Source organism: Macrotis lagotis, chromosome 5 (genome assembly GCF_037893015.1).
Source record: "Macrotis lagotis isolate mMagLag1 chromosome 5, bilby.v1.9.chrom.fasta, whole genome shotgun sequence".
NCBI lineage: Eukaryota > Metazoa > Chordata > Mammalia > Peramelemorphia > Peramelidae > Macrotis > Macrotis lagotis.
In genome coordinates, this window is record NC_133662.1 from 7,897,440 (window position 1) to 7,918,773 (window position 21,334).

The window sequence follows — 21,334 nt, forward strand, 5'->3', positions numbered from 1 at the left end:
AGAGGATTATAGTAATCTGCTGTTTGATAAACCCAAAGAGTCAGGCCACTGGGATAAAAACTCCCTCTTTGATAAAAACTGCCGGGATAATTGGAAGTTAGTATGGAAGAAACTTAGATTGGACCAACACCTCACACCCTTTACCAAGATAAGATCCAAATGGTTACAGGACATAGAAATAAAAAACAATACTATAAGCAAATTAGAAGATCAAAGACTAGTCTATCTGTCAGATCTATGGAAAGGGGAGCAGTTTATGACTAAGGAAGAGTTGGAGAACATCACTAAAAACCAATTAGATGATTTCGATTACATTAAATTAAAAAGGTTTTGCACAGGTAAAACCAATGTAATCAAAATCAAAAGAAAAGTAGTAAATTGGGAAACAATCTTTACAAGTAATGATTCTGACAAAGGACTCATTTCTAAAATATACAGAGAACTGAGTCATATTTTTAAAAGAAAAAGCCATTCCCCAATTGACAAATGGTCAAAGGATATGCAAAGGCAATTTACAGATGAGGAGATCAAAGCAACCCATAGCTATATGAAAAAATGCTCTAAAATATTAATTATTAGAGAAATGCAAATTAAAGCAATATTATTTTAAAAGATCTTTGAGCAATTAAATCATTTTGATAATTATAAATACTCAAATTAATGCAAAGGACTTATTAAGGAAGACCTTATGTTCATCAAGAAAAAGAACTGATAAAAAGAAGTTAGTATAGAATGATTTTACATACATATATATAATATTTATATATTATATTTGGGTCTGATAGAAATCTCTATGGGGAAGGAGAAAAAACACAAAGAAAGGAAAAAATAGTTACATAATAATTTTAATATATAGTTCAAAGGAATATCAAGTTATACATAATAGATGGCATTTCAAATGCCATCATCTTTTTTTATTTTGCTATGTTATGAAAATCCTTCTTTTATTTCTCAAGTTCAGCATAAAATAAATTTAAAAATTGTGTCAACGGTCTGAGCCAAATTTGAACTCAGGTCTTTCTGACTCCAAAATGTGATGTTCTCTCCTCTGTGCCACCTAGAAGCCCCAAATCTTCTTTTTTAGAAGTAATTGGGATTAAGTGCCTTGCCCAGGGTTACAATATATAGTGTCTAAGACGTGTTTAACTAAAGTCCTCCTGACTTTAGGATCAGTACTGTATGTACTGCTCTCCATACTTAACTAGATTGCCTTCAGTTAAAAGAATGGGGTTAATACTGGACCTTACTTTAAAATTTTCCAAAAGGGTAAGAATCACCAAAACCCATGTTTCACTGACATAGCCTTTGAAAATCCACAGTAATCTCCAGGCCCCAATTGTGTGAAAAAATAAGGTTGCTTTTTTCACCATACTCAGTAATATATGAAATATATCAGAAGTGTACTTTAGAAGAGTAAATAGGAGAAGGACACAGTGCCCCCTCTACCATCACAAGACTGGTACGAAATGACATATATTTCTACTACTTCCCCTACAACACAAGGGGTAAAAAACCCCAGATCAACATTTGGTTCTTTTCTACCAAATGACTATATTCATGGGGTGAACATTTTAAAATAAATTTTGGGAAAGCTGACTGATCAGAGGTAATTATAGGAGAAGGGATTTGGAGAGCTCAGGATCCTGGGTATTCTGGGAGGCATGCTTATAATGAGATGGAGAATAATTTTGTATTTTTGCAGATTTGTCATCTGAATTCCAATTCTTATCACTAAGGTCATGAAGCTGTCCCTGCTCCTGGGAGACTGCTTGGGTCTCTACAGAAGGGGCATGGATACTTTCAGTTCTGTCTGGCACATTGCAGATTTTGAAAGATGTTGTTTTGGATTGAATATTAAAGTATGGGAGGACAGGAACAAAGAAAGGACCTGTGTGGAAGCTGTAGAGGTAAGACCCATTTGTCAAGTTGTAAAATGAGATGTCTCCAGACTCACAGTCCAGGAAAATACCCACCCGTTTGGGAATCTCCCCAAGAGGTAGACAATCGTCTCCTGGCTTTCTATCAAGCTTTGCCTGAAATTTCCCTTGCAAGCATCCTACTGCCCAGAAACCCTTGTCTGGAACATCATTGACAAACCCCTGCCTTTTTACATTTTCTTTACAAATACCAAGACACCAATTGTCTTTGCTCCCAGTTTCCACTTCCACCTCCCAGTAATATCTCTCAGAGATGTTGAGCTTCTGGCCCAGGACACTGCAATTCTCTTCTGTATCATTTTTTATATTGATCAGGACTGTGCCATTCTCCTTAGAGACAATGATATTATGATCAGCAGAATCTGTATCCAGAGTCACAGTCACTGCAGAAAGAGAGATGCAAGGTCAGTATGGGTCTTGGGGAAGTAGAGACTTAAGGGGCAGGAAGAAGACAAAATTAAAGAAACTACCATACATAAAGTCTTTGCAGAGCTTTCACACAAATTGAGCTACCATTTGTCCTGACCCAGCCTCTTCTGAATGAGGCACTGCCATAGATTCTTCGCTGCATAGTGGTCTCATCTGAAGAACTCAACAGCAGAAATACGGTGCTAAAATACTTAATATGAAATGCTTTTCACAAAAGAGACATTACAGGATGGGCAGATCAACTGAAAATTACTTTACTGTGTCTATTCTTCACCTGCTGAATCCCTTCCCATAGTTTATGTCTGTACTAGGGGAATAGGAAAAGATGGTTTAGAACATTTTCTGCTCTATATCATTAGAGGAAGCCCTGACTAGTTGTGGAAGATAAATAATAGAGATAATGTATACAAGGATTCACAAGATGAAGTGATAGTGATACCACTTCTGGTCTCGATAGAATCTTTACATCCTCCCTCCATTCTTCACAGGTCCTCTATCCAACAGCAATCTCTTATTTTAAATAAAAAAAAAATTACTTTCATCTATTCCTCTATGAATATCTATAATAAGCTGATGCACATTCTACTCATTCAAGCTCTTCAGAAACAGAAAATAATGTTCTCAGTCTCTGTTTCTGCAAGCTCAATATCCTAATTGCCATCAGGCCTCTCTGAAAGGAAATTTGAGAAGAAGTGAAGATGGGAGATAGAATTTTTGTTTATGATCTGGGTAAGAAGGCATTATGGAAGAAAGAACAAGAGTAGCACTTGAGGCAATCAAGAAGAAGAAAACTGCCCTCTGCCTAACATCATGAAGAATAAGAGCTGGGTGGAAAGGATCACAAAACTAGATCAATTAAAGATGGAGAAGAAAAGGTTGGAGAGATTATTAACACAAATCTTCAACTTTGCACAGAGGAAAGGAGTATAATGATCCATTACCACTGAGGAAAGATAAGAAGGAAACTGTCTACATAGTTGAACTGAAGAATTAGGATGATATTCTGGTCATCAGAATTTTAAGTAAGAAAAATGAAATATCCTCTTCAGGTTCATAAAGATGAAATGGAGGAAAAGTCCAGGGGTAGAACGAAAACTGTGGGGTGAAGCTAGGAAACTTTCAGATCTTTTCCCAAAACAACTTTAAATGAAGTCTTTCCATGGACCCTAAAGTGACAGAACTCACACAAAAACATAGTGAAACAAGTTCTTAATTCAAGATAACTTGGAGCACCTCAGGAAAGGTCTATCTCACATGAGTAAAATGAAAGTACAGCCCAGTATAGACAGGAGAGCTAGAAAGCCAACAGGAGGTTCTTGGCAGCTCAGGTGCAAGCTAGCAAGTCAGTGGACAGCAGGGCAGCAGTGAGGATCCTAACCAAACACCAAAAATAAAGTTCAAGCATTGGAATGCTGATAAAACAGACAGGACCCTAAAAATGGAAGGAAATGTAAAGTACCTCTTAAGGAAAATGGCTGCCTTGAAAAATACATCCAGAAGAGATAATTTATGTTATTAGTCTACCTAAAAGTCACAATCAGACAAAAGCCTAGACAATATCATGAAGGAAATTATCATGGAAAACTACCCTAATTACCTAGAATAATAAAAGAGCTCTTGAAAGAATTCCTCAAACAGCCCCAAAAAGACATCCCAAAATAAAAACTTCAAGGAATATTATAGCCAAATTTTAGAATTCTCAGGGCTAACAGTTAATGGTGAAAATACTACAAGCTGCTAAAAAAAGAAGCAAATTACCAGGGGAGTCAAATTCAGGATTAACCAGGACTTATCACTGTCACCATTAAAGGACCAGAGGCCCTGGAATATGGTATTACAGAGGGCAAAGGGAATTGGATTACAACCAAGAATCAACTACTCTGAAAAATTCAGAATATTCTTTCAGGGGAAAAGATGAATGTTCAATGAAATAGAGGTCTTTCAAACTCACCTGATAAAAAGACCAGAACTGAACAGAAAATCTGATATTTAAATACAAGATTTAACATATGTGTAAAAAGGTAAATGGAAAGAAAAACTATCAGTCAATAATACTACAAAAAAGTCAAATCTAAAATAAATACCATTAACTCCTCAAAATTTATTTCTCTTAAAGTAGTTGAAAGAAACTTAATTATACAGAGGTTATGGGTATAATTTGATCATAATGTGATGATTTACTTGAGCCAATAATGGTTGCATTTTGATTGGGGCAGTTGGAGGGAGGGTACTCAGAAAGAAGGTGTAGGTATAAATTGATCATGAAGTGATGGTACTTTAAATTATGAGGATTATATTTCTATTGGGACAGTTGAAGGGAGTATACACTGGGACAAAGGGTGTATGTACAAATTGATCATGATGGTGATACTGGTCATAATGATTTTGAGAATTATACTTCTATCAGGACAGTTGAAAGGAGTATATTATAACAGAGAGCATGGGTACAAGAGAGTTATAAAGCAACTAAGATATGAAATAAGGGATTATACTGGGAGAAGAAAGTGGAGGCTTACAGGATAATTAACATCACATAAAAGAGACACAAAGGACCTATTATAAAAGAGGGGGGGAAAGGGAACATGTAAACTGAGTAAACCTACTCTCACCAGATTTTGTTCAAAGAGAGAATGATATACATGTCCATTTGGGTTTAGAAATTTATCCTACACTACAAGGAAATAGGAGAGAAAATGGGGGAAAAAATAATATAAGACAAGCAGTACTAAGTAGCAAAACAATGATGAGGAGGGATAAAGGGGAAAGGACAAAGAAAAGTACAAATGCAAAAAGATAAAATGGAGACCTCAACCTCCCGCTATCAGATCTAGATAAATCGAATCATAAAACAAACAAGAAAGAAATTAGGGAGGTAAATAGATTGTTAGAAAAATTAGATATGGTAGACTTATGGAGGAAACTGAATGGGGATAGAAAGGAATATAACTTTTTCTCTGCAGTACATGGAACTTATACAAAAATTGACCATGTACTAGGACATAAAAACCTAATGATCAACTGCAGAAAGGCAGAAATAGTGAATACATCTTTCTCAGATCACAATGCAATAAAAGTCAAATGCAATACTGGGCCAAGGAGATATAGACCCAGAACAAATTGGAAACTGAGTAACCTCATTTTAAAAAATGAGTGGACCAAAAAACAAATTATTTTATCCTAGATAATGATAATAATGAAACAACATACCAAAACCTATGGGATTCATTCAAAGCAACTCTCAGGGGATATATTATAGCTCTAAATGCTTATATGAATAAATTGGAGAAAGAGCAAATCAATGAACAAAACATACAACTAAAAAAATTAGAGAAAGAACAAATTACCATCAGGCCTCTCTCAAAGGAAATTTGAGAAGAAGTGAAGATGGGAGATAGAACTTTTGTTTATGATCTGGGTAAGAAGGCATTATGGAAGAAAGAACAAGAGTAGCACTTAAGGCAATCAAGAAGAAGAAAACGGCCCTCTGCCTAACATCATGAAGAATAAGAGCTGGGTGGAAAGGATCACAAAACTAGATCAATTAAAGATGGAGAAGAAAAGGTTGGAGAGATTATTAACACAAATCTTCAACTTTGCACAGAGGAAAGGAGTCTAATGATCCATTACTACTGAGGAAAGATAAGAAGCAAACTGTCTACATATTTGAACTGAAGAATTTGGATGATATTCTGGTCATCAGAATTTTAAGTAAGAAAAATGAAATATCCTCTTCAGGTTCATAAAGATGAAATGGAGGAAATTTCAAGGAGTAGAACCAAAATTGTGGGGTGAAGCTAGGAAACTTTCAGAGCTTTTCCCAAAACAACTTTAAATGAAGTCTTTCCATGGACCCTAAAGTGACAGAACTCACACAAAAACATAGTGAAACAAGTTCTTAATTCAAGATAACTTGGAGCACCTCAGGAAAGGTCTATCTCACATGAGTAAAACAAAAGTACAGCCCAGTATAGACAGGAGAGCTAGAAAGCCAACAGGAGGTTCTTGGCAGTTCAGGTGCAAGCTAGCAAGTCAGTGGACAGCAGGGCAGCAGTGAGGGTCCTAACCAAACTCCAAAAACAAAGTTCAAGCATGAGAATGCTGATAAAACAGACAGGACCCTAAAAATGGAAGAAAACATAAAGTACCTCTTAAGGAAAATGACTGCCTTGAAAAATAGATCCAGGAGAGATAATTTATGTTATTAGTCTACCTAAAATTCACAATCAGACAAAAGCCTAGACAATATCATGAAGGAAATTATTGTGGAAAACTGCCCTAATTACCTAGAATAATAAAAGAGCTCTTGAAAGAATCCCTCAAACAGCCCCAAAAAGAGATCCCAAAATAAAAACTTCAAGGAATATTATAGCCGAATTTTAGAATTCTCAGGGCTAACAGTTAATGGTGAAAATACTGCAAGTTGCTAAAAAAAGAAGCAAATTACCAGGGGAGTCAAATTCAGGTTTAACCAGGACTTATCACTGTCAACATTAAAGGATCAGAGGGCCTGGAATATGGTATTCCAGAGGGCAAAGAGACTTGGATTACAACCAAGAATCAACTACCCTGAAAAATTCAGAATATTCTTTCAGGGAAAAGATGAATGTTCAATGAAATAGAGGTCTTTCAAACTCACCTGATTAAAAGACCAGAACTGAACAGAAAATCTGATATTTAAATACAAGATTTAACATATGTTTAAAAAGGTAAATGGAAAGAAAAAATTTCAGTCAATAATACTACAAAAAAAGTCAAATCTAAAATAAATACCATTAACTCCTCAAAATTTATTTCTCTTAAAATAGTTGAAAGAAACTTAATTATACAGAGGTTATGGGTATAAATTGATCATAATGTGATGATTTACTTGAGCCAATAAGGGTTGCATTTTGATTGGGGCAGTTGGAGGGAGGGTACTCAGAAAGAGGGTGTAGGTATAAATTGATCATGAAGTGATGGTACTTAAAATTAATGAGGATTATATTTCTATTGGGACAGTTGAAGGGAGTATCCCAATATAAATATAATCCTCATAATTTAAAGGGTGTATGTACAAATTGATGATGATGGTGATACTGGTCATAATGATTTTGAAAATTATGCTTCTATCAGGACAGTTGAAAGGAGTATACTATAACAGAGAGCATGGTACAAGAGAGGTATAAAACAACTAAGATAAGAAAAAAAGAATTATACTAGGAGAAGAAAGTGGAGGCTTAGAGGATAATTAACATCACATAAAAGAGACACAAAGGGCCTATTATAAAAGAGGGGGGAAAGGGAACATGTAAACCGAGTAAACCTACTCTCACCAGATTTGGTTCAAAGAGAGAATGATATACATGTCCATTTGGGTTTAGAAATTTATCCTACACTACAAGGAAATAGGAGAGAAAATAGGAAAAAAAACAATATAAGACAGGTAGCACTAAGTAGCAAAACAACGATGAGGAGGGATAAAGGGGAAAGGACAAAGAAAAGTACAAATGGGAGAAGATAAAATGGAGATAAATAAAAAGTTTTTGATATTGTTTCTTTTCCTATCATGATCTTTTTCCTTCCTTAGTTCTAATTCTTCTTTCACAACATGCCTAATATGGAAATAAGTTAAATACCATTTTACATGTACATCCTATATCAGATTGGTCACTGCCATAGAGAGCTGGAAGGGAATTGAGAGTGATAGAATAATGTGGAACTCAAAAGTCTGCAAAAGGATGAAAGTTGAAAATGATCTTTGCATATAATTGGGGGGGAAAAGGAAAAATGTGGAAAGCTTTAACATGAATTGGTATAAAGTAAAATGAGCAGAATCAGGAGAACATTATACACAATACTGTAAGATGATCTACTGTGAATAACTTAGCTATTCTGATTAATCCAACAATCAAAAAAAATTCTGAAGGATTTTTTGATGAAAGGTGCAATAACATATAAAAAGGAAGAACTGATACGTTACTTATTTTTTGAGGGATTTTTGGCTATATTTTCTTTCACAATATGACTTACATGGAAATGTGTTTTTGACAACTACACATGTATAAATTAAACTATGTCTTGATTTCCTAAATGGGGAAAGGGAGGGAAAGAGAAATTGGAACTCAAAATTTGGAGAAATTAATGTTAAAATTAATTTTACATGCATTTTAGAAGAAAAATTAAAGAACAAAAAATAAAATAAAATGGGTCCTGTGGCCTAGGATATATGCTGAATGCAATACTGAAATCACTTACATGTCATAAAGTATTTCTTCCTCCAGTCTGAAAAAGAAAACATAGACATAAGTACAACACACATAATCATAGGTGAGTTAGACTCTGAACAGCCTTTGAGAGGTAAGAAAAACGTTCCCCCATTAATGCCACCACTAATTTTGTAAAATTCCTCCCACAATTTGGGAATACTTTCCTTTCCAAAGGTAATGATATGCCTTTAAGTCAGGGCCCTCCACCTAGGAAAAAGGTAAAAAGTTGCTGGGTAGGCAATATGGGAGTCCAGGGAAGAGAAGAGACACTCACCAGGATAAATATTGGCCTTCTTCCAGCCTGAAAGGAAGCAGAGATGAGCATATGTGAAAAATTTTCCTTTTCTATATCATACCTACATTCAGCATCTAATTCTAGGACAATAATTGTTAAATCATGTTCAAAGGAATAATATGGAAGATGCTGTCTTTTCTATCAATCAATCAATCAAATCTACATTTATAGTAGTGCCTACTACATACTAGGCACTAGAATAGCTGTTGTAGATAAAATTACAACTATGAAACATCCCTATTCAGAAGCAACTTAGATTCTAATTGGGGGGAACATAGGTATGGAGTGTAAGTATAAAGAGAAGGCTCATCAATATACCAGGTATATACAAAAGTATTTGAGAGGCACAGGACTAACATTTTAATGAAATGGAAAAAAATCATAATGTAAAGACAGGGTTTGAACTGGGCTGAGACAGAAGAGAGACTTTTTGTGAGACAGGTGAATATGGAATGCATTCTAGGAATATGAGATGAGCATTGCAAAGGCAACGAAACAGAAGATGGAGTGTCAATATGAGAATCAGAGTCAAAAACTGTTTTATCTGCATCACAGAGTTCTAGAAATACAGGCTGGAAGGAAAGAATGGAAACAAGTTATATAGAGTTATTTTTTCCCTTTGATTTTTGCAGGGCAATAGGATTAAGTGACTTGTCCAAGGTTACACAGCTAGGTAATTATTAAGTGTCTGAGGCTACATTTGAACTCAGGTTCTCCTGACCCCAGCACCAATATGCTATCCACTGTGCCACTGCCCCATTGTGTTTTTAAAGAATATGATCATTTTTTGTAAGGGAAATAGAGTTTCAAATGAGTTTATTGTATAGGATAAAGTATGGAAAATCACATTGACAGTAATGTCAATGGGGGTGAAGGGGTGAAGTGGCATGAAACTTGAGGAAGGGAAATCAATTAGGAGATCAATGTAATAATTTAACAAAGAAGTCATTAGGCTGTATAATAAAATGTAACCTGAAAGGAGAAAAAGTGTTAAGGAAAATATATGTAGTGATATAGAAATGACAAGAATTGTCAACTTGCTAGATATGTGGATTGAGAGAGAATTGAGAGATGGAGAGAGTAATTCACAATTCTCAGGTTACAAACTGTTTAAACAAATGAAAATTGTTGTACCTACAAGAGAAATAGGAGTGTTATGGGGCAGCTAGGTGACACAGTGCATAGAGCACCAGTCCTAGAGTTAGGAGGACCTGAGTTCAAATCCAGCCTTAGATAGCTGAACAAGTCACTTAACCCCATTGCCTTGCCAAAAACAAAACAAAAAAAAAGACATAAGAAAGTTACTCTGCAGCATTTCAAAAATTTTGCCTTATTCATTTGATTTCCTCATTTTAATAATTTCTTAAGGTGAATTATTTCACCTTTAAAAATAATTTGCTGTAAAAAAATTTTACAGAATTCCATGGATAATTTGAATTCCTTGAAGGCTTAGGGGAGAGAAAACATTTAAGAACAAGTATAGCTCCAAACACTAGCTCTGTCTCTGAGAAATCCCTTCCCTGTTACAGTAATCTGCAGAAAGAAAATTAGTTTACTTTTGGACATGTCGAGTATGAGGGTGCTAATACACAACTGATAATTTGGAATTGAAGCACAGGGAAGTTACTGGGGATAAGTGCATATGTGTGTGTGTGTGTGTGTGTGTGTGTGTGTGTGTGTGTGTGTGTGTGTGTGTGTAAGACTTGTCTGCTTAGAAAGGATAATTATATTCATGGAAGTTAATGAGTTAAATAGGAAAGAGGAAAGAGAAGAGGACCTAAGACACAGTAAGCACAATGAGATTACTCAATAAGTATGTAGAACTAGCAAAGGCAATGCTCTAGAAACAGTCAAGCACATAGGAAGAGAACATGGAGAGAGAAACACGATGAAGTCTTTGAGATAAAGCAGTCCTTGAAGACTGAATCCAGCTGAGTGTTCTGTAAACTATATATTGGTTTTAGACATTTTGGCTAATAATTTGGAATTACCTGATAAAAATCATCAAAACTTTCAATATGCAATTTTTTTCAATAGTCCAAAATACTACTATTGTGCATATCTCAAGGTATCAAAGACAATAAGAAAGGTCCTACACACACCTAAATATACATAGCATCTGTTTTTGGGGTACCAAAAATCAGGTAACAAAGAGAGTATCCATAATTTAGGAATTTATCATTTAAACTAAATTATCAATGTCCATTAATGTATGTCAATGTCATAAAATATAACTTTAAAAAATTAATTTGAAGAAATCAAATAAACAGGAAAAATGTTTGAAATGCTGCAGAGTAAAGTAAGATGTCAGAAAATAATATACATGATGACCAAAATAATGTAAATGAAAATGGCAAGCACTAAATGTCAGCATGAACTCACAATAAATACAATGATTGATCTTGGCCCAGAGGACAGATGATGAAACTTTTTCTCCACTCAGGAGATATCTATGGAGGTACCAAATATAGCATATTTCATGCCTTGTCATTTCCAATCACAATTTTGGGAAATTTTACTTTCTGATCCCAAAGGTTAGAAAGACTATATGGGGAAATTGTTGTGTAAAAAGACAAAATGCATAGATAAAAAATAAAATTAAATGACCTTCTTCACAGACTCAACACTGTTTCAAACTTTCCTCAACACATTCTAGAAGCATTTTTGTGTATCTGTGTCTGTGTCTGGATAGTGGTGCATGGGAGGGGATGTGTTTCTCTCCCAAGGGAAAAGTAAACAGAGAAAATGATGATTTAAGAGAAAATGAGAATTTCTCACCTAAATCATAGAGATTCTTCCTTCTTTCTGAAAGGCAATGACATTAAGTGAATCATCTTGAACTTGGTGCTGGCTGAATCACAGGCTGAATTCAGGAGGTGAAGGAAAATTGAACTTACCAAGCTCTTTTATGAGGTTTTCTGAAAGAAAAAGAAATCAGATAAATCTGAGCTCTAGAGAAAGCACTCCTGAAATGCCAAATGAGGATGACCCTTTCCTAGATCCCAGAAATCTTGAAATTACCAGTCTTCAATGTTCTAGAACTCTTACATGATGTCACTTGAAATTCTGTCTTCCTTGCCTCCATTACATTTTGTCTCTTCTCTCTTCCCTCTCCTGGCCCTTAACCGCTAACATACCAAGCTCCTACTCATCTCTCTGTTTTGTCCTTCTCCATTACCTTTGACTTCCTGTTCTTCTTTCTTTTTCTGGCACAATCTCCTTAATTTCTTCTTTTCTTTCCAGAGGAAAAGCATACTGATGCCAAAGAGAATTCCAAACATAGTAAGGATGACAATAAGGGCATTCTTCCAGGGAGAGGTTCTGGGGAAGAAGGCCTCTGAAAGAGGGAACCAAGGAAACTGAGTCAGATACACACCACAAATAAGCACTTTTCCTTCCTCTATAGTTCTTTCTGCTGCACCATTTCCCTTATTTCTAATGGTTCTTCCAAGACTTGAAGCTGACCTGGTATATCAATGACTGACATCTTCTCTTGACCCAGAAGAGTGTTATGGATGGAGCAGGATACACTTCTCACAGAGCTGTCTCGGACCACAATCGATGCCTCCACATGGAAGAAACCATCTCTGTCTTGGGCCTGAGTCTCAGAGGGTAGTAACTTCCCTCTCTTATTATCTCTGCACTGAACCTGGGGCTCTGGGAACCATCCATCTGTTGTACATACAAATTGTATCCCTCCATTTTCATACCCTGCCAAGTGGAGTTGAGGAGCAGACCCTAGACCTGGAGAGGGAAGACATGATCCTGAAAATCCTTAGGAGCAGAAATCAGCTTGCCTGCAAGATTCATAATCTTTCTATATCTATATCTTCCTGACTTCAAAATTCTATGCCATATGGCTACCTGAAAAAATAAAGAGAAGAATACAAACTCTTTTCCCTCAAAATCTCTTAACACTTCCCTTCATATTAATATTAAATGGGAGTGGAAAGGGACATAAGTTGATGAAAATTGCATCAGAAATGAATAGTCTTGATTCTTACACCCCTTCAAAATAGGAATAGGGAGATGGAGAAGCATCCCTTTGTGATACAGTCCCAGCATGCTTTCTGAGGTGGTGTGAGTGATCTGGGGTTAGGGAATGGACAATATTGGCATGGATAGAAAAATTTTAAATAGTAGAACCTTCTCAATTTCTCAGGGAGATATCAAGGACATGAGGAATATATCCCCAATTGCAAAGATTGCAATCATGGAAGAAAGAAGGCCTTCCATGTCCTTAATATCACTTTATAATAAAAGACATAGGTCAAATTTGTATATTATATTATTATATATCATAATATATGCAATACTATAACCATAATATATAATTTTATTTATTGTATTATATTTTATTGCAAAGAATTTTGACTGCCAATTCATTTGACTCTCATAAGTCTTAATAGACTAGACTTGCCAGACAGGATAACTGTTATTTAAAATTTAAAGATAAGGGAATTGAGATTCAGTTCCAAGGATAGTCTGCTATTAAACGATAAAATCTATTTTAATATAGATCTTCTGATGCTAAGATAAGCGATGTTTTTTCTATGTCATATCTACCCTTTACCAATATCAAATGCAGAACACTGAAATAAATGTCACTTAGTGCTATTGAAAGATGGAATATGTAATATTGAATATAAAAGTTATCATGGATATTGAAGAAATACTTGTTGTTGTCACTTCAAAAAGTGCTCATCTTTTTTCCAAACAGATCACTTACTTGCCACCTTCACTTCCAGAATTGCTTCTTGATGTATATTGCCTTTTTTAAAAAAGCACCGGTACTCTCCATTGTCTGACATTTGGACGTTGTAGACCTTCACAGCCAACCTTCCCTCAGAAATGAAATCACTTAAAAGTTCTGTCCTCCCCATATATTCCATGAGCTGCTCTCCAGGTTGTTCAGTACCCTTTTGGAACACTAACACAGCTTCAGAGATCTGGGAACGATACCACCTGACTTCCATGTCATCTGCACTCATCATGGGAGCAAGACGACAGGGTAGTGTGATGTCTGTACCCAGTAATGCGACAATAGGTTCAGTTGGTCCAAGCACAATAAACTGTTCTGCAAGGTAAATAAATAGAAGATGGGGGGTTGGGGGGGGGAGTAAAATGAGGAACCTATTGAAAGAACATAGCCACTCATATTAGTCTCCATGTTGATCTTAGACAGAAAGGGAATCAAAATGTTTCTTATAGTACCTCTGTGGTAAGAGATATATAGATTCTTCAAAGGAATTTACTCTCTTAAGTAGCTTACTTTTCTGACTGACGACACTAATACCATTGATCCACCCTAGTGGACTGATGTTTCTACAGGGTGTTCTTTGGGGGACACAAAAATTAGCATATCAATTACAGTCTCCCATATGTGGACTATAGACTATATTTGTCACCTCCAGAATTACTGATTCTTTGCTTCCTGATTAGTGACTGAGCTTAATTCTTCCACCCATAAGAAAGAGAAACAAAAAAGAAAGAGGCAAATACTCTTACCTGTGCCCCCCACAGGCATTTGCGGAGGTAAGAGGAAAATGAGGCAGATGGGTAGAAAGGAGCTTAGACAACCCACCATCTTGCTCAGAGGTATAAACATTGATACTAGAAGAAAGAATCAAATAGTCAACAAATACTAATTAAATACCTACTATGTGCTTAAGCCAGGATACAAGAAAGGCAAGAAGCTGAATTATACTGATACTCAAAAACATGTGTCAGCACTATTTGTCCTTACTATCTTAACTAGTTACAAACCCCTATGGCTCTTGATCAAAATGTTAATGACTTCTTGAAGAAATAAACACAGAGTCAGCAAACAAGCAGTATGACACGCATCAATTACTTTCTTTTCTTTCATTTCCATAGAAATCCAGTAATTTCTATCTCGGAAAGGGAGGGAGAAGAGAAAGGAAGGGATAAAATTTAGAACTCAAAACTTTTTTTTAGAAAAGGGGGGGGCGGCTAGGTGGCACAGTGGATAGAGCATTGGCCCTGGAGTCAGGAGTACCTGAGTTCAAATCCCACCTTAGACACTTAATAATTACCTAGCTGTGTGGCCTTGGGCAAGCCACTTAACCCCATTGCCTTGCAAAAAAGAAAAGGGGTGGGGGGAGTAAAACTTTTCAATGGTAAAACCTAGCCCTTCATGCCTAAGTTCTCTTGAACAGATTTTTTTTTATTCAGCACTCTTTTAAGCATGCCCTCTTAATCAATGTAGATGTGTATTGGAATCAAAGAAGATTGGCCAACAACAAAGGGATCTGACTTGTGCTGTTCTCTCTCTACAACTACATTTTACCTGCATATCTTCTTCCTGTCTCTTCTTTTCCCTTCTCCCACAATTCAGAGGCACCACACAATACTCACGTTTTTCTCTCCTTTGAATCAGTGAAACCTCTGGAGCTAATCTTCAGTCGGATCACTCACATTGGATTGGGACATTGGTAGATTCAGTGAGATTGGTGAAGCTGTGATTCTTTCTTATTTTTTGTGATATGGGAATCATCAGTTCTACTGGAAATATTATTCTATGAGTATAACAGAAAAAAATCAGGTACCTAGGAAATCTATTCAGTAAACTTCTCTCCAGAGCAATGCAATCTTTCTCAAGTCACTTGTGTTCCTTCTGAAAATGAAAGAAAAAAATAGGGAAGGGAACTTTGGACTTTGGACTATTTGTGACATTGATATAAAAATTAAATACATAAGATAAGGGGAATTAAAGTCACTGATTTCAGTTCAGTATGATGCTCTAAAGAAAAATATCTTTCCATCAAATTGCTCATCTTTTCAATGTTATTATTGTATTCTTAGTGTTATGCTGTTAATATTTCTTACACTTCTGAAACTATACCTTTCCTTTATATCTTATGGCATTATAGTATTTTATTATGCTCAAATACCATAATTTCTTTAGGCATTTACAACTGATGGATGGATCTCAGTTTCTAGGTCTTTTCTCTTCCTTTGATGCCTTTGAGACATAAATCCAGCTGGTGAAGCTGGGTAAGAAGATTTCAAGAATTTAGCAACACTTTGGACATGATTCCAAACTGCATATCACAATAGCTGTACCAATTCAAAGTTTCTCTAATATCAATCTCTATCATCAATATATCAATGGCCTCTTGACCTGCAACCTCTCCCAACATTTGCCATTTGACATTTTCCACAATTTCACTAATTTATTAACTGTGATGTAGAAACTCAGAACTGCTTAACTTCTATTTCTCTAATTACTGGAGTTTTGGGAATCTTTTTTTCATATTGCTACCCATAGCTTTCATTTCTTCCCTTGAGAACTACATTTTCAAATCTTTTGACCATTTATCATTAGAAAAGGGCTCAGTGCTATAAATTAGAAACTGATCCTTGATTAAAATTTGCCTCACTTAAATCCAATTTATTAGTAAGTCCAAAGACATCACTCGTACCATTTTAACATTTTTACTCATCTCAAAATCCTAGGGAAGACTTCCAGCCAAGATGGTGGAGAGAAGACAGGCACAGTTCTAAAGTCTCCTGATCTCTTCCCCATCTATCACATGAAACATACCTCTTAAAAGAAATCTGGCCCACAGAACCCAGAAAGAAAAGCCAAGAGAAAGAACATCTACCTCAGGATTTGTCTCCAGCAGGAGCTGTGACTGAATTGGGGCAGGTGAGTCTGGGCCCAGAGGGAGGAACAGCCCGGATCAACCAGACTAGCAGATGAATTGGAACCAGGAGTCTGAAGGCCTGAGAGACAGACCTGCTGGATCAGAGGTGTGGCTGGACAGTGGGGGCGTGAGTCTGCAGGGGAGCAGAGGTGCTGGTGTTGGAGCTGTCCCCCGGGAAATCCCAGACAGGGCTGGGGGGAGAATTTTGGAGCAGGGGAGCTGCAGACACCATCCCTGGGCTCCTCTGGTCTGAGTCCCATTACAACTCACACTTCTCCCCTAACAAACAAATGCAAACTACTTCTGCCTCAGGTCCAGGTGTGTGACCAGAAGAACCAGCCCAGCTGAGGAATGACCTCAGGCCAGGGTAAAGCACACCATGGATTGAAGGCCAAAGAATTCAATACCTCCAACTCCTCCCTTCTAGGAAAGGGTGAGGGCCTCAACCAAGGTCACCGACACTCCAGAGAAAGCAACCAGCACGTCCTACTGGCCAGCCAGAGAAACCACACTCAGTGAGTAAGCCTTTAGTGATCCCAAGCCCCTGTGAACCAGCCCCTTCCCAACTCAGGTCTTAGCAAAATTAAGAAGGGTCAGCGTAAAGGTGGATCCAGAGAAAAATTCTTGGAAGGGAAAGACACTAACTCAGTGAGACATGGAACCTCTGAGGAGAATACAATCTAGTCTTCAGCACAGAAAGACTTCCTTGAAGAAATAAGGAAGGAGTTTAAAAATCAACTAGAAAATTTGAGGGAGACAAGTAATACCTTGCAACAAGAAAACAAATCTCTCAGATCTTCAAATGGGCAAATGCAAAAAAAAATTAATGCTCTCAAAACCTCAATTGGTCAAATGGAAAGCTCCTTCAAAAGTAGAATTGACCAATTAGAAAAGGAGTTGCAAAAGGTTAACAAAGAAAACTCCTCCCCCCAAAAAAGAATGGAGTCTACAGAAACTAATGACTCCATGAGACAGCAAGTCAGTTAAACAAAATCAAAAATAGAAAAACTAGAAGCAAATGTAAAATACCTCATCAACAAAACCACTGACCTCGAGAATAGACTGAGGAGGGGCAACCTGAAAATTATAGGACTTCCTGAAAACATTGAAGAGAAAAAAAGCCTGGACTTAATATTACAGGATCTAGTGATGGAAAACTGCCCTGATATCATGGAATCGGAGGGCAAAGTAGTTACTGAAAGAGTACCTCGATCCCCACCAGAAAAAGATCCTAAAATGAAAACACCAAGGAATGTTGTGGCCAAACTGCAGAACTATCAGATAAAAGAGAAAATCCTGCAAGCAGCCAGAAAGAAAGAAATTAAATATCAAGGAGACACAGTAATGATCACGCAGGACCGGGCTGCATCAACTTTAAGGGATCGAAGGGCCTGGAATGAGATATTTCGAAGAGCACGGGAGCTTGGAATGCCAAGAATCTACTTTCCTGCAAAGCTGAGCCTTCTCTTCCAGGGAAAAAGATGGACATTTAACGAAATGGAAGAATTCCAAAAATTTCTGATGAAAAGACCAGAGCTAAACAGAAAATCTGGGCATCAAATAGGAGGTTCAAAAGACACATGAAAAGGTAAAAGAAGGGGGGGGGGGGCTGTAAAAAAGAAAAAAAATGCAATCCAGTAAGTTGAAACTGGCTATATCCCAACATGGGGGTAAAAAAAAAATTCTCATAAACCTTGAGAAATGTAACTCTAACAGAGAGAATACACCTAGCCAGAAATGATGGACATGCATGACCTATCCATGAGACTACTATTTAATGGGATGTAACTGGCTTTAAACCCCACTTGGGAGAAAGACTCTAATAACTCTCAGGAATTTTGACTCTATTTGATAGAATATACAGAACTAAAAGGGACAGACAGAATTTTCTATGACTTAGATAGAATGATCTAAAAAAAACTACTGTCCTAAAAAGGGGGACAGGAAAGAGATGGGAGGAAGGAAGGGATTGAATGGGGTAAATCTCATTACACTAAGAGATACAAAAAACCTATGGTAATAGTGGGGAAGAAGAGAGCAGAGGAGAAACACATGAATTTTCTTCTCATCAGACTTGGCTTAAAGTCAACCTAAACAAACTCGGTTAATTTATAAAACATCTAACCTTTCAAGTATTAAAAGGGGAAAAAGGGAGGGGGGATGGAGAAAGGGAAAGGGAGTGGGGGAAATAAGGGGAAATAAGAAAAGGAAGGGAAGGAAAAAGGGAAAAAGGGAAAGGGGAAAGAAAGAGGAGGTTGTGATATAGGAGGGCAAACACACTGGAGGGGGTGGTTTCCAGAAACAAAAGACTGGGGAATATGGATAAAAGGGGGGGGAAAGAGGGAAAATACGAACAGAGGGAAGATAGCATGGAGGGCAATGAAGAATTAGTAATCATAACCTAGAATGTAAATGGGATGAACTCTCCTTTAAAACATAAGCAAATAGCAGGGTGGATTAAAAACCAGAATCCTACAATATGCTGCTTGCAAGAAACTCATTTAAAGCAGAGAGATACATATAGAGTAAAGGTAAAAGGTTGGAGCAAAATATATTTTGCTTCAGCTGAAGTAAAAAAAAAAGCAGGGGTAGCAATCCTCATCTCAGACAAAGCAGCAGCAAAAATAGATAGCATTAAAAGAGACAAGGAAGGAAACTTTATCCTCCTAAAAGGCACCATAGACAATAAAGTCGTTTCAATATTGAATATATATGCACTCAGTGGGACAGCACCCAAATTCTTAGAGGAGAAGCTGAAAGAATAACAGGAAGACATAGACAGCAAAACTCTACTAGTGGGAGACCTCAACCTCCCCGTATCAGATCTAGATAAATCGAATCATAAAACAAACAAGAAAGAAATTAGGGAGGTAAATAGATTGTTAGAAAAATTAGATATGGTAGACTTATGGAGAAAACTGAATGGGGATAGAAAGGAATATACCTTTTTCTCTGCAGTACATGGAACTTATACAAAAATTGACCATGTACTAGGACATAAAAACCTAATGATCAACTGCAGAAAGGCAGAAACAGTGAATACATCTTTCTCAGATCACAATGCAATAAAAGTCAAATGCAATACTGGGCCAAGGAGATATAGACCCAGAACAAATTGGAAACTGAATAACCTCATTTCAAAAAATGAGTGGACCAAAAAACAAATTATTTTATCCTAGATAATGATAATAATGAAACAACATACCAAAACCTATGGGATTCATTCAAAGCAACTCTCAGGGGATATATTATAGCTCTAAATGCTTACATGAATAAATTGGAGAAAGAGAAAATCAATGAACTAAACATACAACTAAAACAATTAGAGAAAGAACAAATCAAAAATCCCCAATTAAGTACCAAATAAGAAATTCTAAAAATTAAAGGAGAATTTAATAAAATTGAAAGCAAAAAAACTATTGAATTAATAAATAAAACCAAAAGTTGATATTATGAAAAAACCAATAAAATTGATAAACCTCTGGTCAATTTGATTAAAAATCAAGAAAGAAAAAACCAAATTGCTGGTATCATAAATGAAAAAGGTGAACTCACCACCGAGAAGGAAATTAAAGTCATAATTCGAAATTATTTTGCCCAACTCTATGCCAACAAATTTGATAATCTAAGTGAAATGGATGAATATTTACAAAAATATAAGTTGCCCAGGTTAAATGAAGAAGAGATTAAATATCTAAACAATCCTATCTCAGAAAAAGAAATTCAACAAGCCATTACTGAACTCCCTAAAAAAAATCTCCAGGTCCTGATGGATTCACAAGTGAATTCTACGAAACATTTAAGGAATAATTGGTTCCAATCCTATATAAACTCTTTTGAAAAATAGGGAAAGATGGAACTCTGCCTAACTCTTTCTGTGAAACCAATATGGTACTGTTACCTAAACCAGTAAGGGTTAAAACAGAGAAAGAAACTTATAGACCTATCTCCCTGATGAATAGAGATGCAAAAATCTTAAATAAAATTTTAGCAAAATGACTACAACAAGTCATCACTAGGATAATACATTATGATCAAGTAGGATTTATTCCAGGAATGCAGGGTTGGTTCAATATTAGGAAAACTGTTAGTATACTCAATTATATCATTAACAAACCAATCAGAAATCATATAATCATATCAATAGATGCTGAAAAAGCTTTTGAAAAAATACAGCATCCATTCCTATTAAAAACACTAGAGAGTGTAGGAATAAATGGACTGTTCCTTAAAATAATTAGCAGTATCTATCTGAAACCATCAGCAAGCATTATATTCAATGGGGAGAGGCTAGAGGCATTCCCAATAAGATCAGGGGTGAAACAAGGATGCCCATTATCACCACTGCTATTCAATATTGTATTAGAAATGTTAGCATCAGCAATTAGAGAAGAAAAAGAAATTAAAGGAATTAGAATTGGGAAGGAAGATACAAAACAAATTAGAGAAATGCAAATTAAAGCAGCTTCTGGGTGTCTGAGCAGTCATTTTTAAGAACCATATAGCTCATCTTCTGGCATGAAGAAGGAACTGGAAAAGGTGCCCTAAACATTATTTGCTTCACCTGACCTAACCATACCTGGTATAACATGACAGATAGGATTCTACTCTATAGTTGAAATATAAAAAAGCTCAAAAATTTTGTGAAGATGATTCCATAAACCATAGGTACATATAATGTATATACACCTATGGACAACACGAAATCCAGTAAACCTAAAAGATGAATAGCTCTTGTTTCAAGAGTTCAAGTGAACT

General features: G+C 36.2%; 1 protein-coding gene across 1 annotated transcript; it reads right to left on the reverse strand.

Annotated features, from left to right (window-relative positions):
• Window positions 1-989: 989 nt before the first annotated feature.
• On the reverse strand, window positions 990-14,514 carry LOC141488557 (butyrophilin subfamily 1 member A1-like). Its single transcript, XM_074188696.1, has 8 exons — window positions 14,415-14,514; window positions 13,636-13,983; window positions 12,372-12,650; window positions 12,085-12,243; window positions 11,804-11,824; window positions 8,886-8,912; window positions 8,601-8,627; window positions 990-2,320 (listed from the first exon to the last, which is right to left on the reverse strand). Exons 1-8 carry the CDS (start codon window positions 14,512-14,514, stop codon window positions 1,611-1,613), a joined length of 1,671 nt encoding a protein of 556 aa, XP_074044797.1. The 3' UTR covers window positions 990-1,610.
• Window positions 14,515-21,334: the final 6,820 nt, after the last annotated feature.